General features: G+C 35.7%; 1 protein-coding gene across 3 annotated transcripts in view; it reads left to right on the forward strand.

Annotated features, from left to right (window-relative positions):
- The window catches only part of BORCS5 (BLOC-1 related complex subunit 5), a 166,494-nt gene that overhangs the window by 101,066 nt on the left and 43,943 nt on the right, over positions 1 to 21,485 (forward strand). For all 3 annotated transcript variants that reach the window (XM_090388943.1, XM_090388944.1, XM_090388942.1), the window contains exons 2-3: positions 2,869 to 3,061; positions 11,051 to 11,244. In XM_090388943.1, the coding sequence (XP_090245069.1) occupies positions 2,887 to 3,061; positions 11,051 to 11,244 (369 nt within the window). In that variant the 5' untranslated portion in view covers positions 2,869 to 2,886. The remainder of the gene's footprint in view (positions 1 to 2,868; positions 3,062 to 11,050; positions 11,245 to 21,485) is intronic.

The raw sequence follows: 21,485 nt of genomic DNA on the forward strand, positions 1-21,485 counted from the left end.
TGCTGCTTCTACAGTGAATATTATTTTAAAGGACAGTGCACATATAAAAGAACATGTTAAAGAATCGATGCATTTAAGATCAACAGTGATCGCAATTTACCTCAATATAATACGTAGAACGCATTGTATAGTCGGTTCTACATACTATATTGAGGTAAACTTCTCTTATTATTTTACAAATAATAATATGGATGGAAAATCAGATTCAGAAGCAAGTGCCCCTGAGTCTAATGGCCATTGAAGCAAAAGCAAGAGCTTTTCATGAAGATATTAAGGATAAGTACGGCAAACCCCAAGCCAAGTTCGTGGCAAGCAATGGGTGGTTTAATAGGTTCAAGCATCGTGCTGGTTTCCACAGCGTTAAAGTAAAGTTTTTGTAATTGCACACTTTTGAAATTTTCCCTATGCATGAGGAAAAAAATTGAATAAATAATTCTATTTAGATATTCATTGAACATTTCATTTTCACTTCAATCAAATTCAGTGCGCATAGTTGCGAGTACTGCATAAGCCTTTAGGGAAATCCCAACTTACTTAAAATTCAACTTACATAGAGTTCCATGGAACGATAAGTCAGGGAGTGGCTGTCTTCTTGAAAAATGAATGGGCCAATAATAAATATAGCCATGAATCTGCTTGTGATTCTTCTGATTTTCGTGGATTTGTTCTACCTATAAAATCTAGGTGGTAGATGACTTTCATCGACCGGTGAAATACCACCACTTTGCTTATTGGAGGCTTGAAGTGTTTAGTCTCTAGAGCAAAGTTTCCGGCATCCCCCCCCCATACTTTTCCTTCAACCCATGCACGGTACTAAGTACTATAGGTTTTGATACCTTTGTGTTTGGGGTTTTCATAAAAAAAAAAAAAAAAAAAAAACTACAGCCAAAGTGATTGAAATAATGAGTTATGTAAAGGAAGTAAGCAATCCACACTGTGGAAAAGGCCCAGGTTTAGATCTCATCAATGACACAAAATGTTTATGTCCATACATGTTTATGGACTTTTGCACACTGATTAATTTAGTCAGTCTTGGGGTAGAATAGCAAGGTTTTCCTGAAACACAGGTTTGCCCTTTATATACCATACTGGATGTTATCATAGTGCATTCAGGAAACAGCCAAAAGTAACCAGAGAACAGATACAATTTACAGTCATAATAAATAATGGGTGAGTGAGCTACTTTCTCGACAGCCTGAAATAGATTTATTGTTTTATTTATTTTTTTTTTTTGTGTGTTTTCTCCTTTGCTGCCTGCAGTATCAGATATTGCTAATTATTAGTATTAGTATTAGTAACAGCCGCATGGTGCAAGAAAGCCTATGGCTTATGCTGCACCAGCCAAAAAAAAAAAAAAAAAAAAAATCCAAACAAAACAATGATAAAAAAATAATAATAATAATAATAAATAAAATAAATAACTAAATAATAATAATTAATAAAAAAAATAATTAAACCTATCATCCTATGCGCGTCCCTTACCCGAAAGTACTATCCAGATGACCTTTGAATTTCCCCAAACTGTCGGCCTCTACCACCCATGAAGGCAACTTATTCCAGTAATTTATAACTCGCTGGCTAAAATAAAACTTCCTGCAGTCTAATCTAAACATTTCCCCCCCGTAACTTGAATTTATGTCCCCTAGTTCTAGCATCATTTATAATCTTGAAAATTTCGTCCTCATTCATTTTACTGATGCCTCTCAGAGCCTTAAACACCTCAATCAAATCTCCTCTAAGGTGTCTAGTTTCCAAACTCTGCAACCCACATATTCGAAGTCTTTCTTCATAAGGACGCCCTTTTGCCGATCTCACCAGGCGAGTTACCCGCCTTTGCACCCTTTCAAGAAGCGTGATGTCTTTCTTTAGGTGCAGTCTCCATACTTGAACACAGTATTCCAAGTGTGGTCTAACATAAGCCTTATATAATGAGATTATCACGTCCCTATCTCTACTTGCAAAAGTTCAATAGATCATCGATAGGACACCATGGGCCTTCCTTGCAACCTGTTTACAATGCTCAGAGAATTTCATGTCTGACCGTATCGTAACGCCCAAGTCCCTTTCCCCCAGTACTGGGTTTAGTTGAACTCCACCAAGTGAATAAGTTATTTTGGGATTACTGTTTACCAGGTGTAATACCTTACACTTTGTTGGATTATGCTGTACTACTGCTGTTCAGATGAAGCAATGCTGTACTGTACCGTAAATAAATGAAATAATCATATTTAATGTAAATAAAATAATCTTGTTTTCATAGTCTTAGTTATTAGCCATATAGTGCAAGGAAGCCCCAAGTTTTTTGCTGCACCATTAATTGTTAACATTATATATTTTTGCAGTTAATGAATGTGTTATTAGTTTATTTTTTGTGCAAGTATTGAATTATCTAATATAGATATTTCATTGTATTTACATCATGAGATTATCTGTTTTGATGTATTGTGTTAAACAATTTCCTAAAATCAGTTCCAAATAAACACATGTTACTAATTTTCCATCCATAGATTACGATGAATATTTCTTTGTATATAATCCAATATATTCATTGTATTTATTTATGTCACAGTATGATACATGGGATTTTTTTTTTTGTGTTAAATGAAACATTTTCTAAATTTATTTGATTTATAACATTACTTTTTTCCTACCATATTTAAAAAGAAAGAAAGAAAGAAAGAAAAGAAAAGGTTGCTACCAGTTGGTGTGCCAGGTAGGAGTTAAGATATCCACTATCCAGAAATGTTTATCCAAAATAGTTCAGACCCTTGTGCTTCAGAAGCTTTCTATGACACTGCATAGATACATTTAGATTAACTCTCAAACTACATTGATTTTAAAAACTGTCACCTTTCTTTTTATTTGCAGGTTTGATTTTCATATGCAATGGGATCAGAACAGAGCAGCCATTCAAGTGGAAATTTACATGGGTCAGCACGTAATAATATAAGTAAAACAGAAGCAACACATCCTGTTAAAAGGAGTTCTTCTCCTAGGCCTTCAATTAGTTCTGATTCTGATATACCTTATGTTTCTTACACTGTAAATCGTCCAATTGGAGGTAAGAATTATTTAATACATTTTTACACTGTTTTTTTAAACAAAAGCATTTAAAAACATACTTAATAACACTCAAAAAATTTACATTATTATATGTGTAAATTTTTATATTATTTTATTTTTGTGTTTTTGAAAGTGAGTGTATATGTATACTTTTCACCATTGCCAGAGTGAGTTTATTGAAAATCTACGGGTCCCTGAGAGAGGTGAGTTTTTTGTTAGTTATGGGCTGTAGGTTGAGTTTCATAAAAATGAAAACTCTGTACTAACAGCTTTTATTATTTGTTCTTATCAAAATCAAATCAGAATTTTTTAAAATTTTTTTAAAAGATCATAAAGAATTTGCACTTCTTTATTTTAAAGTAATTTATCTTTTACATCTATTTATACATAATTTAGTATTAGTAAATAATGCAAAAAAGCAAGCTTGTATATCATCTGCAACAAAAAAAAAAAAAAAAAAACACCTTTGCATTTCATGTATCCATGCCCTCCACTATTTTATCTAGTTCTTCCTTGAATTTATTTAAGCTGTCCACTTCCACAATGACAGATGAACGTTTGTTCCAACAATCAATCACCTGCTGATTGAAGCAAAACTTCTGCACATCTATTTTGCAACCATCCTTCCTCCATTTTAATTTATGTTCCCTCATATGCATAATCTGAGCAAGAGTAAGAATCCCATCAGCACTCAGCTTGCTCAATCCATTCGAAGCCTTAAACACTTCATTCAGATCACCTCATGGGTGCCTAGTATCCAGACACTGCAATTTGTAAAATTGAAGCCTTTCGTGGTAAGAGCACCCCTTTGTTCCTCTCACCAATCTCAATGCCGTTCTCTGTTATCCATTCCAGCAGTTCTATATCCTTCCTAAAATCAAGCCACCAGACCGTATGCAGGACCTGTATGCTATCTGCATAGCTCAGAGAACTTCATATCTGACTGAAAATGAAAAAGATCCAGGTCTTTTTCATTTTCAGTCTGAATGCAGTATCACACAGTCGATATGTTAATTGGGGTTACTGCTACCCATACACAGTAATTTGCATTTGCTAAGGTTAAACTTCGATTGTCATTTCTCAGTGAATCTGCTTAATGTTTTTAGATCCTGTTGCATTAGCATACCATCATTACTGTCATTAACCACCTTTCCAACCTTTGTATCATCTGCAAACTTGAACAATAAGCCAGATATGCCTTCATCAATATGATTAATAAATTGTAGAAAACAACAATCAGCCTGATACCAAACCCTGGTTTGCTCCACTAATAACATTAGTCCACAAAGAGCAGTGTCCATTGATAACCACTCTGTCTTCTCCGCTCAACCATCCTTTTTTCCAAAGCACTAACTTGCCCTTAATGCCGCACTGCTCTTATTTGTACAGTAGTAGTCTTTTATGTGCAACAGTATCAAAAGCATTTGTTAAATCCAAATATATGATATCAGAATTATTTTTTGTATCCAGTTCATTTGCGAGTGCATCATAGTATCCAATCAAATTGGTCAGACAAGATTTCCCCTTAACAAACCCATGCTGTGTCTGAAGTATAATTCCAGTCCTCTCTGATGGATTGCTTTTTTAACTAGTGTCTGTATTACTTTCTCTGGAACAGAAGTTAAGCTAACAGGTCTGTAATTACTCATGTCACCCTTAAGTTTTGATTTGTGATTTGGATACATTTGTATATAGCAATACCTCACTTAGCACAGGTTTCACTATAACACAGTTTTCAATTAAGTTTAAGTCAAATTAACTGTACATATTAAAACTCATTCAATAGCCTAGACATGTACTTTGCATATATGCTGCATTGTCATAGCCTAGGTATGCATACATATATGCTGTGGCCCCAACTCTATTGTCCCACATGCTCATGTGCCAATAGCTCCCCTAAGGCAGTCAGCGACAACGTTCAACAGTGTTCAGTATTCTTAACACGTTGGCCGTATATGTCCGACACCATTACGTTTTTCAGGTGCCGCATCAGACATATATTGTCGACACCCACTGTTTCAGTGGGAGCTGCGTTGGCTGTATAGCGCTGATGATTGTTGGAAATTTGCGTTTTTAAAAGTATGGCCTCCAGTGATATATGTGATGAAATTTGCATGGCGTTATGAGAAAAAATAAGTGAGTAACTGGTCATTATTTAAAAATTCTTTATTATTACAAATTTTATAATTACAAAATTTTGAAGATTTATGGCGTTGTCCAAAACACTCCAAATACATGATAGGCTAATGAATACAGTCTGGGGTGAATACAATTCATCGAAACTCTTTTCCTCTTTCTGCTTACAACTGATCTTCCTTCTGACTCTTTCAATTTTGCGTAACAAAAAACGCACATCCATCTAACTTTCTTGTTGTTTGCATTGATTTTTGTCATTAGTATATGAGTTTTACCACATTTTGGCTTTTCACGTTTCTCTTTCCGTTCTATATTTAGCAAATCCGTAACTACCTCTTCCCGAAAGCTTCTTGTTTTTATTTGTTTTCGTGTGGCACTCTTGTATACCACGTAAGCATTGACAACTGATATTCCGAGTATATATTCTATCGCTAATTTCCGGTACCACTTTATATCCTTTCTTAGCATTGTGGCATACGAACCCATTTGATCCGACAGATCAATGCCTGCCTTTCCTTTATTATAAGCTAGAATAGAAAGTGGTGTTTTTTTTTGTTTTTTTTTTTGCTTCTTTCTGTCTTTCTTTACTGGTGGAGGGTCCATCAACCATTTCTGGGGGCATGCTTTGTTGTTAGTAGTCTCACATCTCAAGCATCTTTCCACTTTAGAACAATAATTCCATTTTTTTTTTCCTTGGCGATCATCTCCCCTTTATTTAGCTTTGAATACATGACTTCTTTGGGCATAAATTTTTTATTCGCTCGTAATGTACCAACAATGTGAGTTTTTTTTTATGAAGAAACAATAATGCCAGATGGTAGCTGGTTTAAAAATTGTCTACGTACAAGGTGCGACCTTCATATAGAAGTCCTTGCGATAGCTCTTCACAGACCTTTGCAGCTAAACCTATGGATTTTATATAATTTTCAGATTTACCTGAATAGATCTTGCTCAACCAGGTATATCCTTCAGTGGAACATAATTTGAACAGCTTGATTCCATACCTGTGCTCTTTATTTGGAATATACTGTCGGAATATCAGCCTGCCTCTCCAAGGAATAAGAGTTTCGTCAATGACGAAATCTTCGCCAGGGAAAAATATTTTCTGATATTTCAGCTGCAAAATATCTATCAGTTGTTGTATCTTACTGAGCCTCTCCCCTGGAATAGGGGTTTCATTGTCTGAAAAGTGAATGAGGCACAACAACAACAATTCAAATCTGTTACAAACATAATTTTTGTTACTAAATTATTTTTATAGATAGGTTTGGTTGACCAGTAAGATGCAATACTGCCCAATCTTACTAGTCCTATCCACATAAAACTTTCTCCCAAAAAACTTTCTCATCTCATCAGCAGTTGTTGAAACCCACTTTTTTAGACAACTCTGCCACGAAGCTCGGGTACTCTGAATTTTCTGTTCGGCATATCTGTTTGTTTCCGTTACAATAAGATTTATTACTTCTTCATCAATAAATAATGAAAACACCTCAAGATGAGTAATGTTTCTTGATACATCTATTTGCAGTTCTAATTTACCTGTAAAATCAAATCTTTTTTGGCGTCCTTCGTATTCTGTCCATTCAATAGCTTCACTTGTTTCAGTTGCTTCAATCTCAGGTTCTTCGGTCTTTTCAAATTGCTCATCCGTGTTTTCTTCTTCCATCCGGTCTTGAAGCACTTCTTCAATATTTTCCAGTATTCCAGTATCCCTCCTTCATTTGAAGAAATATCCGAGTCAGGATCTTTTACCGAATCATCAGAGTCGGAAATATTTTTCATCTTCAGAACTACTACTAAGATTTTCAGCAATTTCTCTCAGTTCCTCTTCTTTTAGTAATTTTCTTTTAGCCATTGCTTTTTAGATTTTTTTTTACAACACACTTGTACAAACTTGCAGAGAAACACAACACAGCAATAATGGGGTAATACAGTGTGCCAACGAACTTATTTTCAAAAAATCTCTAACTGTACTGAAAAACTTATTGTGACGTTTGAGAGTTTCTTTTATTGCGATTAGCTTTATTTCAGCACTCGCAATAAACTAATTACAGACGACTTTCATATGTATGCCATAATAGCATCACACGTATGTGGCCGACACGGCATCTCAAGAAATAAAGTAAACTACTGGGACATGTCGGCCACATATATGCGACACAAAAAAGACTCTTTTTTGATATTTTAAGCGAAAAAACTGCATGACACTGACATTTCAATATTTATTTTAGAATTATTAATCAAATTATTTACTAAATATTTTTTGGGAATTTTTTTTTCTTAAGCTAGCTTGGCAATCAACGTGTTAATTCCATCCTGACGAGATGACATGATAGCTTTTCAAACTTTTCATTTCACAATTTATTTTTTACCTCTTTAAATACAATCAAAAATATATTTGCATCTTGGCTAGAAATCACTGCCAACAACATGCGTTCTGTTTGGCAGCATATTTTGTCCCATTTGGCAAATGATTTCACTAGTTTTGAATCACAAGTTCAGGCAATTCCCTAAGACATTGTGAAAAGACTTGGGATTCAAAATTTTGGACACTGTCAATGTACATAACTGCATTGACTTACATGCAAATGACTTAGATGATGCAACTCTCCTTGAAATTAACGAACGGTCATCTGCATAGGAAGGAGAGGAAAACAATTCTGAAGTGGATAACACTGAAGTGGCACCAAAAGAATTTTCAACAGAAGAATTGGAGAAAGTTTTTCAGGAAGTTTACATGGCCTGCGAGATGATTATGAATGAATATCTGAATGTTGAACGTAACGTCAAAATACGGCAAATTTTACAAGATGGGATTCAATGCTACAAAGACTTGTATGCCGAGAGAAAGAAGAGACGATTTAAGTTCAGTATTTAAGTTTAAGTTCAGTATTATTTGACTTAAATATATAACCTATTCAACAGCTTGCAATCTATTAAATCTATGCTTCCGAGCCAGCATCCTTTTAATTGGTCCTCAATAGATTTTAAAATTGTCTGATACTATTGTAGTCACCTCTATGAAAGCAAAAGCCTGTTCCTTTACCCTTGATATAGTTGCATCTTTAAGTAAATTCCACATCAGTACAGCGAGATCACTGCAGAATTAAAAATCTGCAGATAATTCTTTTATCTGCAGATTTTTAATCCATGAAGAGTCACTGACAGTAATCAGATTGAGAATATTGCTTCCTCTTATTGCCTCTCTAAAACAGTCATTCAATAAATCCGCAAAAGTCTTGCTACTGTGTGAGTGACCAACCCACAAATTCCAGTCAATATCTGGAAAATTAAAATCCCCCATTATAAGACATTCTGCTTTACTGGCCCACTCTATTTATATTTGTTCATTAGGTCTATAACAGACTCTCTCGTGTTTGTTTTCCCGATGCTTATGACACATCAAAGTGACTCAATGTAACACTAGCCATCCACGTAAACTGCCTTAGATTCTAAGGGGAGGCGAAATGAAGCTATTAACCAAGAGCATAACCCCCTGCCCTGTCTATACTGAAAACATCCCATATAGAGATCACCTCTGTTGCAATATGAATTTTTGAGGGAGCCTTTGAGGTCATCTAGTAGGGAAGTGTCCTCAGGCATTTCCACTGGATGAATGTTTCTTCCAACCTCTGTAAGTTCATGCATAGTTATCTGACTAACTGTGTTTTCACCATACATATTAAATACCAGATACCATACCAAACCAGTTTTTAAAGGGCTCCCCCCCCCCAATAGCTATATTGTGAGACCATTCTTATGGAACATCATCCTGGATGAATGTCTTGCCAAGAAGTTGAATGTTGTGGACATGGTGGCCTTTGCTGATGACTTTGTTAACCTGAGTGGTACAGTCTTGTGCAAGCCTTGAACTCCCTACTACCAATGGCCTTTTACTTTTTTGTCTTATCACCTAGCAGCCTATGTTGCTAATGCACCAACTGTAAACGTTGGTTTCAATGTTGGTCTCACCCATAAAACTTCAACATTGGTCTCAGATTCATAAGCTACTGTTGAAAAGATAAAACTCCTTCTTAAAGGTAGCCTCCGCACTAGAGTACCTACTGTGAGATTTGTAGGTCAGTGCAACAGTCATGTAACACAACTGAAATACCTAATTCCGTGCAATAGATGACAAATTTTGACCTGCTTTGTACTTCTTAATTAATCATCTTCATTTCTAAATCAATTTTGATTAGCACTACCAGCACTTGCACTTTCTGTTGGTCCTTTTCCCTTCACCACTGTAATAAGTAAGTGGAAATGAAGAGAAGATTCTCAAAATTTATTTATGTTTTTTTGTATGATTGAAGATTTCAGTGAAGGGGAACTCATTTCACCATAATACTGTAACGTAAAGACCCACAGAATTCCAGTTATCAGTATTATCACAAATACAATAAAATGGAGTTTACTACCCATTTATAATAGATTACACTAACAGAAAAGCCCAGACAAAGTGAAAATTGTTTTTATTGTTTTATGGTAGTGACCTCCAGAAATGTGTTTTAGAAAAATATCACAAAGGCATTCAAAATTGATTCTTATAGCGGAACATATGATAATGATGAAAGTGTAGTGCAGTTTCCATAGCTTAGTTATAAATAGTGGAAATTTCAACTTCCAAGGTCTAGGAACGAATTACCAAAAAAAAAACAATGTTATTGGGTTCACATTATGATATTTTCATGATACCTCTATTTATTCCTACGGGATGCAAAATATGTTTCCACAATATTTTTTAAGTTTGCACCACCGACTAGCAAAAACTTACATAAAATCAAATTTCCATAAGTCGAGTATTACGTAAGCCGGGGAGTGCCTGTACAAAGGCTAAGTAACAAACAAATTCATCAACTTAATCAGAGAATCACGAATAATAACTAAAACTACTAATTTTAAATCAAAAGTTATTAAAAAAACAATAATTTTTAAACAATAAAGAAAGTTCCACTTATCAGCTCCCAAAAAAGTTGCACATCCAGATAGCCTCATCAGCAGAATGTTCTTGATTAATCTGGTTGCCCTACTCTGCCCACCCTTTCAAAAATGTACATGTAGCTTCCATGATGATGGCTTTCAATTTATTCAATAATCCTCCTGCGTTGGCTCACTACACATTGTCTTCCCAACTGATACAGGCAATGAAGCTTCTCGCACTGTCGTAATTCCCTTTTCTGAAATTGAACCCTTCCCATTATATTTAAAACATAAATTGAATACCCCACCGTTAAATACCAAGATGTCACTCATCCTCATGCACCTTAGCACTCCATGATCATTCCCTGCTTTGGGGGTGTTCCTGTACTATCAACCCTATGATAATATCTCTGAAACACTAATGATTAGATCCACAATATACTTTCCTGAACATATTGATATAGATAACAATCATCTAGTTGATTTAAAAATTTGTTTCCCATTGTGACTTCCCCTCCCCGTTGCTCTCATCAGTAAAGAGAAAATTGAATTCCCATAAAGAGAATTTGCTTACTTACCCTTATAAATAAATTACGAAATTAGAATAATAATTATTAAATTATTATTATAAAAAAGCATTTTGCTTTCGTAATAATTCATTTTGATAATGGCAATTGTAATGATTTTTTTTAAAAAATGACTTGTAAATTCAGTCCTATGAGGGCTTTTCTTCCTCTTTTAATGCCCATGACAAATTATCACTTTCAACCAGAATCGTATTCACCATATCCTAGTTGTACTTCTAGGTGAGTGTTATATAGTAAGTGATTTGAATTTACTAATTTTATATACTAGATTTGACTAAATTTCATTTGTCTAGATTGGCAGCTTTGATAACATTTTTTAGAATACTGCTTGCTGTATTTACCAGATTCTCCCAAGTTACCTACCAAAAGCCCAGCACATAGTTTGCGTAATGTCTCCCCTTCTCCTCGTCCATCACCTAAAGCTCCACGTCCAAGATCTTATGCTGGCTCCACTTCAGGCCATGATATTGTTGTTGTAAAGGAAGGAGCACCTTCTATGGATACTCTGGAAACTGATCCTGAACTTGTCCGATTACATGTTAGTCTTAAATTTTATTTCTTGTGTGAAAGGCATGTATGAGTACTTTACATTAGAAAAAATAAAAATTAAAACCCTTCACTCTGCATAAATTATTTGGTTGTAAATATAAGTTTATTGATTTGGGGTTATGATGACATTCAGATAACTCAACAATGTAGTCAACTTTTCAAAAACTCACTTTGGAACTTATTATCATGTATGGAGTTTGGGTGACAACTGCTAAACTATGGCACTTGAATTGCTAAGTGGTATCTTAACAGTTTCTGTATGGCATAACTTAATGGCCTTCTTCTAAACTTCATACTTCATAATGAACAACAAAGTGAGTTTGAAATACTATTGAGTGAATTGAGTTATTTTGATGTGATTGTAACAAGTACTTGTAGACTTAAATATTTACTCGGAGTGAAGTGTTATAATTTCTAGTTTTCCTAGTTAACTTAATATAATTTGAACTTTTGTTTACTTCATAAATGTTTTCAGTTATGAAAATTTACAAAATTGCTGTATTCATTTAAAGCAATTAAATTCGAGTCAGAACCAAGTTCATTTGGCAGAACAAAACAAAGTTGCATGGAAAAATATGAATTGACAGCATAAATCAGACATTTTCTCTTTAAAAATGTCCGATTTATAGAGGCAGTTTTGAGATATGTATGCCTTAATAAAATTTTTAGGAGAGACTGTTAATTTATATTTTTCCAGGCTTGCTTTTTTTTTGAGATTACCAGTTCAATTCAATTCATTAATTCATTTAAATTTTCTGGACTGTTTTCCCAGTCCCAATCAAAATTGAATACCAGTGCATCTTATCCTGTATTTATTTATTATTCCGTCAATTTCTTCATCCATTCAACTTCCTTATTTCACAATATTTAACTTTTTGATTATATGATTTCAACACCTTTTCAGTTTATGTGGTGTGCATTATTCAAACAGCTTCTCCTCCAGCAATTTCACAACATCAGTACAGTACAGTGTTTCTTAAGGCAGTTCAGCATTTGATCTCTTCCCAGACAAGCTCAGTCACTTTCAGATCTGGCATAGTGAAATCTATAAAGAACATGAGCCTTAAAAATTTTTTAGTGTTCTATACGTCATTTGACCAATTTCAGAAGTTCTGATTTTCTGTGATCATTGCTATATATGACATTGTTCTTCTGCAACCATGTATTATCTCCATTCAGAGTGCTGCACTCACTCATATTGTTATGTTTTTGGACACTTTTAACTATTGCTTTAAAGTTAACTACTATTAGCTACTGCTTTCTATTAAATTTTCTCAGTTAAATGAAAGATTTGGTATAAGTTTTTCCTTTCTGTCCACTTCAAAATGTTTTCAAAATTCATATTGTTATGATAACTCCAGTCTTCTGCCTTGATTTAAAAATTAATAATGTATACTTTAAAAATGTTGTACCTATGCATGATTCAGCCTTTTCCAAGTGGTGTTACCACATTTTTCAGGAAATTGCTAACACTTAGCTACTGTAAGACTAGGTGCCTCCGTAGCCAGGTGGGAAGGAGCAGCAGTGCGTAGCACACGCTTCTTGATTAGACCGGGGTTCAAGCCCGTCACCACCAAATATGGAGGATGCGGAAAGGTCAGAGAATGACCACCGCATATCCCGGAGCAATATGGCCTTAGTTGCTAATGCTCCTAAAAACCAAAATAATAACAACAACAACAACTGTAAGACTAGTGTGTACTTATGTCTTATACTACTCTGCATTTTGAAAAAAATTCACTGATTTTTTTCTCAGAAAAGTGAGCTTCTGAATCATTTTCTAGTGCTGATTTCAAAAATGACTTCTGTTTGTTTCCATCAAGTTTCTTCAAAAATCAGGACAGAAAATTTGATTTTTCACCAATTTTTATTAATTTTGACAGAATTTGTGCACCGAAATTATAACAAAATACTACTTTTACTAGACTTATATTTAAATACACATTGAAGACACTATTAAAAAGTACACTAAGCACTTACCTCTCATTTTAAAAAACTGATCTACGATGGGTCAAATTTTCTTTTATTTGGTTTTTTTGCACATCCTTCTACTTTACAATCCCTCTTCAGCATCCAGCAATAGTCAGCCATCACGTTGCCATTCCACTTCCCCTGGTACCTTATCTCCATGTCTTTAATGCCCTGGTGAAACCTCTCACCCTGTCCTTCACTAATACTTCCTAGAATTTCCATGAAGTAGTGGATCTAAATAGGAGTGTAAAAAATGTACCTTGACACTCGTATTGCAGCCCAGCTTCTTGAAGTTTGCCAACATATTTTCAACTACAGGCTGGCCTCGATTAACGTGATTAATTCATCCCGCAAGCACATCGTGCAAAATAGAAATCTATTAATCGAATATAATAATCAATAGGAAAAATTATAATTGGTCCATGACCTTCAGGAATGTCCATAAAGAATTTTAAAAATATCTTTTAAATAAATTTTTTAAATATTTATTGTGTAAAATACATAATGAAGAAACTAACTATTTGCTACGGAAATATTTGAACACAGTCGTTTGAACAGTTTTGGCTTTCTTTTTTTCATCATGCAATTTCCAATAGCTGACAACAAGCTTCTCTAGGCCCTGGGAAATAATGTGCTTCTTTCGATGTTAGGAGACTGAAACGAACATTTCAGTCTCCCCTTGATATTTTGTTTCTTTGAGCTTAGTAAAAACGTTAATAGCTTTGCTCTGAATATTGTTGTTAGATAATGCAATCATGTTGTTTTTCACTCTTTCTTTTATCCATAATTAACAGGGGTAGAAAATTAGAATTTTTAAATGTGTCTGCACATGACTTTATTAGCAGGAGACAAACAAGTAAAATGTCTGCTTCCGATGGTTGATGGAACACACTAAGACGGGTAGTAGGCAAACGCTTGTTTATTGGCTATCAGACACTTAGCACAAGATTCGAATCTTTTTCAACTATCACATAAAAAAGATCACGTTAACTGGAAATTTGCATCGCGTAAAGTAAAAAGTGGTATAATTTTTTCAAATCGTGGTAACTGAAAAATGTGTTAATCAAACTCATATTATATGAGGCCTGGCTGTATATTCTTGTAGTCTAGATCCTTTCATTCCCTAAGAAGGCAACAACAGACCTGAAGCTTCTCAACAACAGATCTGAAGCTAATCCATGCCTGTTTTTCTCTTTTATTCATAGTTCCCTCAAAATCTCGGTCCCTCATCAGTTTATGAATTTTTGAGGTCTAGCAAAAAATACCTTGTTTTAGCTTCTCTTGGATGATCAATGGGAATTTAGTGCAGATTAGCAAAGATAACTATCTCTTCAACTACCTCTGACAATTAGCAAAGCTAATTGTCAGAGGTAGTTGAAGCAGGGACCTTCCTCGGGTAAAGCCTTCACAAACTGTTTCATCAAAACCAGTTTGATGTTCAAGGGTGGAAGGAGGACAGTTTTGGGGTCTACCAGTGGCTTATGAACTATGTCTGCCAGGGGCAAAAGTTGGTGATGTTGTAGAGCAGATATCATCTTTTCAGGGCACAAAAGGTGATATTGTTGTACACATTGGAACTAATGACATTAAGAGTAAGAGATCTGCAGATTTACTCAACAAGTACAGGTCAATGTTGAAAAAAAGTCGCGAGTTAGGGTTGAATGTGAAAGTGTCTGAAATTCTTCCCAGACACAATAGGAGGGAGTACATGATGAGAGCCTTGTCAATCAATTCGGCCCTGGAGAGACTGTGCAAGGCTCAAGGGATAGAATTTTTTTTCAGCCTGGTCTGTGATTGTTGACAGGAGAGACTGCTTCTACAGGGATGGGATGCACTTAAATAGAAAGGGTGCAAGAATATTTGCTGATGCTATCGAGGCAGTGTTAGGTGGGTCGGAAAACTGCTAGTGTGGGGGGATACACAGACTAAAAGGTTTAATAGTGGCTGCAAACAGAGGCAAAAGTGATTCTTGCACTGCTTCTATTAGAATGGGCAGCAGACTGGAAAGCAAGGTAATGGAGATTTCCAGGACTGCTGGGAGTCATAGTGGAACAAGTAAATACATGGGCTGTGTTAGAGTAGCTAGGAGCAGGAACAGGTGTATGTACATCAATTCTAGGAGTATAGTTAATAAATTTGATGAGCTTGAAGTGCTGCTAGTCAAGACATCAAAGGCAGATATTGTTGGGATATCAGAGACGTGGTGTCACACAGATATAGGCAGTGCAGAGTTGGAATTTGGGGAGACAATGTGTATAGGAAGGATAGACAGGATAGGAGGGGGAGGAGGGGTTATGCTGTTAGTTAAGAAACACATAAAATCTAAGGAAGTCCATCCACTTGATGCTGGTGGATAATGCAGTGTTGAGTCTGTTTGGTGAAATAAGCACTGGGAAATGAAAAATGAGATTAGGTGTGTGTTATAGGCCTAATGAATCTGATGAGTATAATGAGCAATTGTGCAGAGAAATAGAGTTCCAGTAAATCAGAATGTCTTGTAATGGGAGATTTTAACTTTCCAGATATTGACTGGAACTTGTGGTTTGGTCACTCGCACACTAGCAAGACTTTTGTGGATTTATTGAATGACTTTTCTACAGCAACATGTTCGAGAGGCAACCAGAGGGAGCAATATTCTTGATCTGATTATCAGTAGTGATTCCTCATGCATTAAGAATCTGCAGATAAAGGAACCACTGGGCAACAGTGATCACAGTAATGTGGGAATTATTTTAAGATGTAACTATCATCAAGGCTAAAGGGAAGGGCTTTTGCTTTCGTAAAGGTGACTACAGAGGTCTCAGACAGTATTTAAATTCTGTACAGTGGGATCAACTGATGATGTTACCAAAGTGAATTCTAAATGGGAAGCCTTCAGGGACTTAGTTTTGAAGGCTGCTAAGCTTTTCATTCCAACTAAGAAATACGGTTCAAGGTTTAGGCCTAAATGGATGTCAGATGAATTAATGAGGCTAGTAGCAGAGAAGAAGAATGTATGGGATGCATATAAAGTTTCTGGCGACACAGAAGACTATGGCAGATATAAACTAGTCTGTAATCGAGTCACAAAGGAGGTTAGACAGATGAAGGCAGATTATGAGATCTCTTTGGCAAAGGATGCAAAGAAAAACAGCCATCAGTTCTTTACTTATATAAACTCTAGAGGGAAAAGGATGAATCAGATCAGACCACTTAACATAGATGGGGTGACTATTGATGATCATGCTCAGATAGCTGATAAACTGAATGAGTATTTTGCATCTACATTCACACATGAGGAGTTATTCAATGCGGGGAGTGCCAGAAGTTTATCAAACGCTAACAGGCAGCTAAGTGATTTTGTAATAACTGACAGCAAAGTGGAGGAGAAATTGTTGAAGTTAAACATAAAGAAGGCACCTGGGATGGACGGGATCTATCCAGTTATATTAAAGGAGGCAGCAAAGGAAATAAGCAAACCTTAGCAATAATTATGAAAGCTTCCTTGGACTCAGGGGAGGTCCCCATGGACTGGAGGTGTGCAAATGTATCACCAAGTCACAAAGGAGGTTCAAAAGGTGACACAAGTAACTACAGACCTGTTAGTTTAACTTGTGTTCTGGGGAAAATAATGGAATCACTGGTTAAAGAAGCATTGCAGGATCATCTAGACAAGACTGCAGTAATAGTTAAGACACAGCATGGGTTTGTCAAAGGGAGGTCTTGTCTGAGCAATTTGATTGGTTACTATGATGTGGTCACAAAGGAACTGAATGCCAAAAATAATTTTGATATCATATTCTTGGATTTCAGGAAAGCTTTTGATACTGTTGCACATGGAAGACTGCTGCACAAATTGGAGCTGTGTGGCATTGGAGGCAAATTGCTGCTATGGATAAAGGGATGGTTGAGTGGGAGAAGACAGAGAGTGGTAATCAATGGACACTGCTCTTCGTGGACTAATGTTATTAGTGGAGTTCCCCAGGGTTCAGTGTTGAGCCCATTGTTGTTTTGTATATTTATCAATGATATTGATGAAGGTATATCAGGTTTAATGTCCAAGTTTTCAGATGATACAAAGGTTGGCAGGATTGTTCACGACAGTAATGACAGTATGCTACTCCAATTGGATCTAGATAAGTTGGGAAAATGGGCTGAGAAGTGACAACTGGAGTTTAACATTGACAAATGCAAAGTACTGCATATGGGTAGCAATAACTAAAGAGAAATGTATCAACTGTGTGGTACTAAACTCAGGGAAGTGGAAAGTGAAAAAGACATGGAGGTAATTATGCAGTCAAATATGAAGTTCGCTGAGCAGTGCAGATGGGTTGCCAGGTCAGGTCGTGGAGTCTTATCAATGATATATAGGAATTTTGCTAGCAGGGACATGGAGGTGAGAATCCCATTATACAAGGCATGGTCAGGCCACACCTAGAGTACTGTGTACAGGACTGAAGGCCTCAATTTAGGAAGGATGTAGAGTTGCTAGAAGGAGTACAAAGAAGGGCAACAAGATTGGTGATGGGAACAAAGGGGGGGGGGGTGCTCTAACCAAGAAAAGCTTAAGTTCTGCGAAGTTCTGCAAATTGCAGTGCCTGGACAGTAGGCACCTGCGAGATGATCTGATTGAGGTATATAAGGCCTTGAATGGGTTGAGCAAGCTGAATGCTGATGGGATTCTTCGTCTTGCTCAGACTAAGAACCTGAGGGGGCTCAGTTTCAAATTGAGGAAAGATAGTTGTAGAATAGATGTGCAGAAATTTGCATTTAGCCAGAGGGTAGTTGATTGGTGGAACAGGCTTCCATCTTTTGTTGTGGAAACTAATAGCCTAAATAAATTTAAGGCTGAGCTGGACACGCATTTGGAACGAATGGAGGGATGAAATGGGAGGGGTTTTTTTTTTTTTTTGGCTGATGCTGCATAAGCTTGCTTTCTTGCATCGTATGCCTCTACTAATGCTAATGTTCTTTGATCCAGGCAACAAGCTGCCCCTTGCTGGCCAGACCTTGACATCCCAGTGCCGATTCCTGCCTGACTACCCCACTCACACAAATTTTAATTAAGAAAACTAAATAAGGATTTGTGTGTAGCCAGATTGCTGTCTGAATAATATGCCTCTCACTCTAAAGTCAGCACAGACCAACCATATTCTTCATACTTAACATTTGTCAGCAACTTTTTGAAGTTCTCGTATATTTCTTTCAAATACATAGTGAGCTACTGGAATTGACCCATATTTGTTTCCATTGTGTAACAACATACCTTTGATACTCCTTTTTGATGAGTCAATAAAAAGTCTCCACTGTTTAGGATTGTAACTAATTCCTAAATAGTTCATTAAGTCATTTATATTACTGCAAAAAACCATAGGAATGTCCTCAGAAAAGTAGAGGACCAGTTCTCGTTTTTTGTATCTGTACCATGAGAAAAAATGTCCCATGTGCTACAAGGTTTTTCGACTTAAGTTTAGAACTAAGGAGTTTTGCAGATTCCTTTGGTAAATATAAATCTCTTGCCAGATCATTGAAGTCATGCTGTGAACATGCTGCCATCAGCTGTTTTCACAGGATATTTCCAGGCATGTAGAGTTTAGTTTCATCATCAGAAGCTTCAATTTCAGCACTCTCTGCTGCTGCTGCATTCTCCAATATAAGTGGAGGGCATGGAATCAACAGGTAATCTCCATGTAGGAATGGTCTTATGACAGATGGAATATTAGGATACATAGTACCCATCTTACTCTATGCATTGTATCCCTCTTTATTAACTAAGCAAAATCATGTCTTATGGTCTTACAACTTCAAATATATCAGTTTTTGTGAAAATTTGGTATACTGCAGACTTAGTTTGCAGTGCTATGTGGGGTATTGCTGGCTGCCAAACCAAGCTGTTCTATCATGAATTCCTAAGACCATAGTGTGTTTCCTTACAGCATTTGAAAGTGCCAGCTAGCTCCAAACAGAACGTATAAATTGAAAGTTCCCCAACTGGGTTATCAGAAATGTTTGAGTTAAATATTCAACTTAAATATAATCGCATTTGAAGAACTGATTCATCATCTGCTATTCAGAGAACAATCTTTTTGAACCAAATTGAAACAAATCAGTACTTATGTACTGATTTGTTTCAATTTGGTCATTCAAAGTACATGCTTTGAAAATACAAGCCTGCATGACTACTATATGGTCCTGTTTCTTGTATTTTCTCAATCCTGTGAACTCCTCTCCAGCCTTATACTCCGGGACGACAGAGTAGTCATCTCAGAGTATAAACAGAAAATTAATTTTTTATTTTTAAATCAATTTTCCAAAAATAAAAAGTTTCCAATACCTCTCAGTATCATTGAAATTTAAAAAAAAATAGATATTTTGGTAGATCAGTTCTGTCAATTTCAATGTGAGAACCTACCAGACGGTATTAAGAAAGAATTGATATACTGACAAGTGCACAAGGAGGCATGAAATATAATTATAATAAGTTATGCTAAGTCATTCTTGCCATTTTTATAATTCCTAATAGCAAAGCTAATTGTCAGAGAATATTCAACCACGTTAAAAGAAACCTTTCCAGGTGAAAAAAAAATATGAATTCAGATCGCTTTCTGGTGTAGTTTTGGAAATGCTCTTGACAGTCCAGTTTGAATAGCAGTTCGACTGTTATAAACAAAACTTTGACAGAATTTCAGGAGAGGTGCAATGTCTGCTAGACTATGTACACTACTATACTACATTTTTGAAGCAATCATAATTTGATATAAAAAAGACAATCCAAAGAGAAACCCACAGAGAAAAATGTTAGGTTAAGTTAATGTTTAAAGGCATACTGTAAAAAAACTACCTGTTTTCCTCCTGCCTACAAATACCTATCTCCATATTTTTGAAAGTAAAAAGTGGTAGCTTATATTCATACTTAAAATATGAAGAGCTTATATCACTTCACTCAGTGGAAATGGAAGAATCATAAATAATCCAGCAGATATCACTAGTGAGCCGAATAGATAGTTTGTATCAATCTTCAAGCAGAAAGTCCCTTTCTGTTGGGGGAAGGATATTATGCTAATATACTAAAGCAGTGTAAGATATTATTATTACAAGAATCTAACAAAAAAAAACTACTGCACTTGGAAGTGGATGACTTGGGTACAGATGGTATTTACCTAGTCATATTGAAAGAAGCTGCAAAGCACTAAACCTATAGCATTAATTATAAGGTTATTAGATTCAGGAGTAATCCCTTTGGAGTGGGGCTAAGGAGCAGATGAGTAATTATAGACTAGATGGTTTAACCTCAGTGGCAGAGAAGTCTGTGGTCAAAGATGCATTAAAAAATTATCTTTATTAGTATAATATCCTAAATGGATGATAACATGGATTTGCAAAGAGAAAATCTTGTTTGGCCAACCTAATAAATTGCAGGGGGGTTTCAGGTAAGATTCTGAGGTTGAGTGATGGTTGAAGGACATGAGGCAGAGTGTTACTATAAATGGTAATTCTTCTAAGTTGACCGGAATTACAAGGGGAGGATCTGTCTTTCATGCTAGGACCACTCTTGTTTTCGAATTTTGAATGATATAAATGAGGGAATAAAGGATACGATGTTGAAATTGGCAGATGGTGCAAAGGTTGGAAGGACAGTTAGCAGTCCAAATCTGCCAGAGCTTCTTCACTCTGATTTCATTTGGTTTCATGGATGATTGGCAAATGCAAGGTTCTATGTTTGGGAAATAATAACCCAAGAATAGAAAGAGACTTGGTTATTTGATAGTCAGGCATGACCATCAAACATTAGCATGCAGTGTCAATAGGTGGCCAGGGTTGCACAAATTTTGAATCATCCTGCAGAAAATCTCCTAAATTGTAAAAGAGAATATTCCATGGAATGTATTTCCTTCCTTAAAATTGGTAAAGAAAGAATCTGATAATTGCAAATGCTTGCAATTATCAGATTTTTTCCAGTTGCTTAGTAAAACTACTAGAAAAACATAAGTAAGTAGTGTGGTATTTAGAGGAAAATAAAATTTTCACAAACAATTATTACCATACTGTTTTAGACCTGTTATGTCTAAAACAATGTAGTTTCAGAAGTAATACATCTAATCTGGATAATCTGGTTAGAATAGAAGCTAACATCAGAGAAGAATTCACCAAATTGCAACATATAATATCCAAATTTTTTAACACTGAAAGGCTCAAGACCCCACATGGAGATGTGGGATTCTACAAGATATGCACTACGCTGATTTCTGAGGTAATAACCTTATATTTATTTCCAGAATT

This window comes from Mastigoproctus giganteus, chromosome 14, assembly GCF_048544385.1.
Source record: "Mastigoproctus giganteus isolate SK-2022 chromosome 14, ASM4854438v1, whole genome shotgun sequence".
Taxonomy (NCBI): Eukaryota; Metazoa; Arthropoda; class Arachnida; order Uropygi; family Thelyphonidae; genus Mastigoproctus; species Mastigoproctus giganteus.